Source organism: Chinchilla lanigera, unplaced genomic scaffold, assembly GCF_000276665.1.
Source record: "Chinchilla lanigera isolate Chin_1 unplaced genomic scaffold, ChiLan1.0 scaffold00012, whole genome shotgun sequence".
Lineage (NCBI taxonomy): Eukaryota > Metazoa > Chordata > Mammalia > Rodentia > Chinchillidae > Chinchilla > Chinchilla lanigera.
This window is the reverse complement of record NW_004955413.1, coordinates 6,060,115-6,065,942: the sequence shown is the minus strand read 5'-3', so window position 1 is coordinate 6,065,942 and position 5,828 is coordinate 6,060,115. Positions and strand designations below refer to the sequence as shown.

At 39.0% G+C, this 5,828-nt stretch overlaps 1 protein-coding gene across 1 annotated transcript in view; it reads right to left on the bottom strand.

Moving 5' to 3' along the window:
• Nucleotides 1-3,576: 3,576 nt before the first annotated feature.
• The window catches only part of LOC102021956 (alpha-2-macroglobulin), a 42,910-nt gene continuing 40,658 nt past the window's right edge, over nt 3,577-5,828 (bottom strand). Inside the window, exons 33-36 of the mRNA XM_005378889.2 lie at nt 5,468-5,536; nt 4,526-4,628; nt 4,039-4,080; nt 3,577-3,710 (exon numbers count right to left, since the gene is read on the bottom strand). Coding sequence (XP_005378946.1) covers nt 3,694-3,710; nt 4,039-4,080; nt 4,526-4,628; nt 5,468-5,536 — 231 coding nt within the window. The 3' untranslated portion in view covers nt 3,577-3,693. The remainder of the gene's footprint in view (nt 3,711-4,038; nt 4,081-4,525; nt 4,629-5,467; nt 5,537-5,828) is intronic.

Sequence of the window (5,828 nt, the reverse complement as noted above, 5' to 3'; positions counted from 1 at the left end):
CTTACAATTTTTTATTTAATCTGTTTCAAGTACACATTCCAGTGCCATTAAGTACATTCATAAAGTCACGCAAACATCACCATCCATGTTTAGAACTTTTTCATCACCTTAACCAGTAAGTCTCTACTCTTTACAAAATAATTTCCTTTTCCTGCCCTCACATTAATTCTGAGAAATACATGGATTTGCAACTTCCGTGACTCCCTAAATTTTCTTGGGGTACTATGTAGACCCCCCTCCAACCTCACTGGCCACCAATAATGTGCTTTCTGCCTAGTTGTGGCTTTGGTAGAATGTCATATGAATGGACTCATGGAAACTTGTTGTCTGTAGCCTTTTAAAATTTGTTCCAGTTCACAATTTAATGTTTTAAATCAACTTAATAGATTATCTGTTAAATGCTGTTTGGAGAATGATTCATGTCAAATGCACCTACTCTATGTGATAATTTAAAAATAAACTCAAGTGTTTATGATGGCAACAGCTGTAGTTACCAATTGCACAAAATACATTTTTGAAGCTTCTGTCTGATTGCATTACACGTGCTTGCTTCAGAGCACATATGCTAAAATTGATTATGTTACATAATGAATGAGTATTTAAATGGTAATGCAGACTCATTATAATTTTAAGTTGGAGACAATATGTGCATATTAAAATTTATCTTGACAAGGTAAAAAATAAAGCAATATAAATTGATCTTTAGATTTTTTTCCTGCAAAAGTCGAATCACACTTTCAGAGTCTTCCCTACATATCTCATTAAAGTTTTGTTTATAGACAAAATATTAATAATTCTCCTACAATTCACCTACCCTATAGTTAAAAAATTGCATTGGTTAACTGATACTTTTTCTTGTTTTTAAAGTCACCAATCGATAACTTCCAAAAGAGAAGTAGAATGCAAGAACCTGTTGCACTGTACTGTCAGTAAATGATAGTAGAACTCAGGAAAGTGGGTGCGAGAGTTTGGGACTAGTCCGTGTGGTCCCAGGACTCAGACTGCACGTGTCCTGGAAATTAGGCTGACGATTGAATCTGTCGGCTGCACGGCCTGTGTTTCCCTCTTCCCATCTCTGTTTGAATGCGCCTCCCTTGCCCAGGCTGGCCCGAGTGGTGGCCTTGGTCGGCTCACACTCAGGAGTGCTGGACGGGGTATGCGGGGGGCTCCTTTCTCCTGGCTGAGCAGTAGCACAGCTTCCGAGTCTGTGTACCTGGGCATGGGCCAAGCCAAGAAGGTTCGGGCCTGATCGTCCCAGTCCTGCTACAGTCTCCTCACGAGGCTGTCAGGCAGAGTGTGCATTTATGAGGTGTGCACACATGTGTGTGAGCTTGCACACATGCGTGGCCATAAGTGAACTGGGACCTGGAAGTGAGGGAACACACACATAGCCTGGACACTGGTGTGCTTGTGTGACAGCAGGGTGTGACCAGGAATGATACATGAAGTTAAAAACTGATCGTTTAAGAACATGGCAATAGCAAATAAGATTTTGAAAACTAAGAAAAATGCCTGAGGTTGACATTACTTGCTTTAAAGTTAAAGACCAGTAAATACTAGGCACTAAGAAGTGGAAAATCATATTAGACCACATCTGAAATGTCGGTCCACTGGGTTCTGATTTTCCTTTTATTTTTTATCTTGTGCTGTTTGTCCCTTTCAAATTATTAGGTACATATATTTAATAATTTCCCAGTTTCTTAAATGATATTGTGGAGTGTGCAAAAGTTTGGTCCCTTCAGACTAGCATGTGAGTTATCAAGAATAAAAGTTAACTCTCTCCACAGCAGAGCAGGGCCCAGTGTATGGGAGCCTCAGACAGCTGTGTATTTTTAAAATTTTATTGAAATGAGGCATGGTGGTGCACGTCTGTCATCCCAGCACTTGGGAGGCTGGGTCAGGAGAATCACCACAAGTCCGATGCCAGTCTGGGTTATATAGTGAGTTCAAGACCAGTCTGAACTACATAGTGAGACCCTGTCTGAATAAATAAAATAAAACAAAACAGTAGAAGACCCACATAGTACTGTGACTAAAAAGCAGAGCGAATTAGCATGTTTTAACACACCCTTTAATGAATCTCTACCACCAAGAAGAAATACCAAGCCATTAAGACATGTGAAAATGAAATAAAATCTGAAAATTGACGTTCATCGGATATCAGCCACATTCTCACCAGAATTTAAAGTGGCTGAAATTTCATAATTTTAAAAAACAACTGTAAAAACATAGTTTACATATTAGATATGTTAGCAAATGCATAGGAGAGATAAACAGCAATGGAAATACTTCATTTTAAAGGCAATTTCAAGATTTCTAGATAAATTCAATGCAAATAATTTGTTAACTAAACATACAGAGAATCTAAAAACTAAAACATACAGGTTTTAGTTTTCAACTCGTTTTGGGTTTATAAAAAGCGCTCTAATATGTTGTAAAATGTTGTATGTCTGTTAATGTTTCCCTCCTTTTATCTTTAAAATTAAAAAAAAAAAAAAAAAGCGCTCTAAAACCGCACACACCGCGGTTGGCGCGGTCGCTGTGGACATGCACCAGGCACGGCCGCCTCGCGTGGGCCCTCGAGGCTGCGTGGCCGCGGAGGGAGCGCAGGGACGGGGAGCAGCTTGACCCACCCGCCGCGTCCTCCTGGCTTTTCTCAGAGAAACGTCCACACCTTCTTTGGTGTGGTAGCCACACCCCCATTCACCCCAGCGACTGAGCTGTTCTTGGTGCTGACTCATCCCCCATTCAAATAAATATCGAACAGGTGAGACGTGATCACCAGGACAGTGAGAAACACCCAGAAAACCTGCTCTGCAGCACCTGAGAAGCGGCCAGGTCCCTGGCTCCGGCTGCCTGGCAACACTGCAGACGCTGAGGGTTTTCAGCAAGGCCTACTGCTCCTGTCCCAGGCTTGCATCTTCCCTAAGGACCATGACAGCTACATCACACAAACCTTGTGGGGATAAAGAAACCAGTGCCAAGAAGTATAGGGAACGTACGTAGCCTTTTGAATCTGACTTCTTTCACTTAGCCAAATATATGTCTATTGAGATGGTCATGTGGTTTTTGTCCTGGCTTCTATGTATGTGATGAATTACGCTTATTGACTTGCATATGTTGGACCTTCCTTTCAGCTCTGGGATGAAGCGTAATTGTCATGATAGATGGTCTTTGATGATTACTGCATTGTTTGCTGGTATCTTGAAGATTTTTTTGTATCTGTGTTCTTTAGAAAGATTGGCCTATACTTCTCTTTTTTAGTTAGATCCTTGTCTGCTTTTGGGAGCATGATAATGTTAGCTTCTGGGAATGGTTTTGGAAGTATTTCTTCCCGCTCGATTCCATTAAAGAGTCTGAGGAGTACAGCTTTTGTTTTGTTACTCATCATTGATTTGGCTATCTGGGTCTTTTCTGATTTCATATGAATTTTGTTTTTTCCAGTTTTATAAATAACACTTTTAAAATATTTTGAAACCCCTCAACTCTTAATTATGTGTAATTTTCCCCTCAGGATTCTATTTTGAATCATCTGGAAATGAAATAACAATGGTGGAATGAATGAGGAAGCAGTGATAGAACTTGATAAGAAAAACGTTTATTTGAAGAAATCTTTGGAGATACAAAAACACTTTTTTTCCCCTATGAAAGCAGGGGCTCCAGAAAAGAAGGAATTTCTCATCTGTGTGGCTCTCAAGCATTCCCAGGGTCTGTGATAATGGAAAGAAAAGAAAATTTAAAGTTGATGTGGGTTTCCATCAGCAGAGAACATTCCTTCCCTTAAATCTGGGTCACAGAGGGCCCAAGGAAACCTGACTAGTGTAGTGGAAAATGAAATCTATTACAGATAAGTACCCAATAAATAGCCTTATGAACTCCCTGAGGTTTGCTAGTCTTCGGTGCTCTCCAGTACATGCGTTTTTCCATGCTAATATGATAACTCCAAAGAGTGTTTCAACAGAATTTTATGAAGGAGGAGATTTGGGAGAGAAACCAGAGAAATCCTGTCTGCACTTTGAGGGAGTATGAATTGCTCACCTTTGCTGCAAGGAGCATGGTACTCAGCAACTGCAAATTCATCTGAAAAACAGACAAATCAAAACTCATTATATGAAGTCCATGAAGGGATCTTTCATGTGGGAAGAACTGCGCTGTATTCGAAAGGTAAGCATCATTCACTCTATGCATTAACTGCTGCCTTCTACTGTTTTATCAAGTACAGAATCTTATATTTCCTTTTTCCCCCAAACTCCTGAAAAACAGTTCAGATCCCCAACTTGCTTAAATCTCATGTTATTCTACAGCTGGCTTTTTTGAACAAAAGGGATCAAAATATCCTACAGTTTCCTGTTTTGGCAGTTGAGACATATAGGTAGTTTCTACCATGTAGGCACAGAAGACAAAAAGTAGGCAATTAAACTTAATGTAGTCAAAATAAAGCGACAAAAGAATGTAGTGCAGTAAATCATCCAACATACCCCTCACCTCAGAACCTAATTTCTCTCTGAGAGTCGCTCTCACTCACCTGTCTCGTAGTAATCGTAGACCTTTACTGTCGCTGGCTTCAGGTCTCTTACTTCTATGTCTTGCACAACGAAGAAGGATACACTCAGGGTCTGATTTGACACCTAAAAAGCAAAAGGGAGTTGAATGACTTTCTCTGGAACTTTGCTTTCTCTTTGAATAGATGAATAATGGGTATTTGTCTGTTTTTTGGGAGAACAAACTTCAGCAAATAACAGCACCATATAGGGTTCTTACACTGTGTAGAAAGCTTTAGAGTAGAAAAGAAATTCTATAAATTATTTCTTAAATAATTATGATGGCTCATATAACTTCATCATTGCCAAGAGTTGGCACTGTTCATAGAGAAAATTTACATTTTTTTGATGAATAACTAAATATGCAGAGATTTGGCACAATTTTGCCTTTCCATCCTGTAGAAGTACTTTAGAGTTGAAGAAGTGTATAAAAGGCTGATTACTGAGGCTTTAAGTTTCATAAAACTTTAAGTCTGTCATGTCTGTCAATGTAGGCATGAATAAACTCTGCTATTGGGCAGTTTATCTATGAAATCATATTGCTTTATTGGTGGACTATTTTAGTATTTTATGGTCCCAATCCTTGCTGAGACTGAAACTATTTTCCTCTGTTATATTGCTGATGGGGAAGTTTATTAATTAATAATCACAACGGTTACTTCCCCACATTATTTGGTATCTTCAAAATGATGGAGAGTGTAAAGAAAATGCGTTGTGTACAATTTCTTGCTTATAGAATCTTAGAAATAGTCCTATTCCAGTATTATAAGAAGTCATTTATACTCATAATATTAGGTGAAATGTAATTAAAGGAGTGGAGAACATTCACTGGCAGTAGTATAAGAATGCTCAGATTTCTAGCATGGAGGAGATATTCCTCAAATCATCTGCTTTTATTTTTTTGCAGCCACAGTGGCAGGGCTCACCTTATCCAGGTAAATTAGAACGTGGTTGTTGCTGACTTCAGTTCGGCTTACATGCTCAGACATTTCAAGCTGAAGGCAAATGAGACAAAAGTTAATAAACAGATGAAACCCAGAGGATCCAGAGAGGGAAAAGTTTTCTTATTACCAAAGTAAGCTTGAGATGTATGTGCATCTATGTTCATAGCAGCACAATTTGTAATTGCTAAAATGTGGAAGCCACCCAAATGTCCATCCACTGAGGATTGGATAAGAAAATTGTGGTCCTTTTATATAATGGAATATTACTCAGCTGTAAAGAAAGATAAACTCGAGGCTTTTATAGGTAAATGGTCACAACTAGAGACCATACTCATAAGTGAAA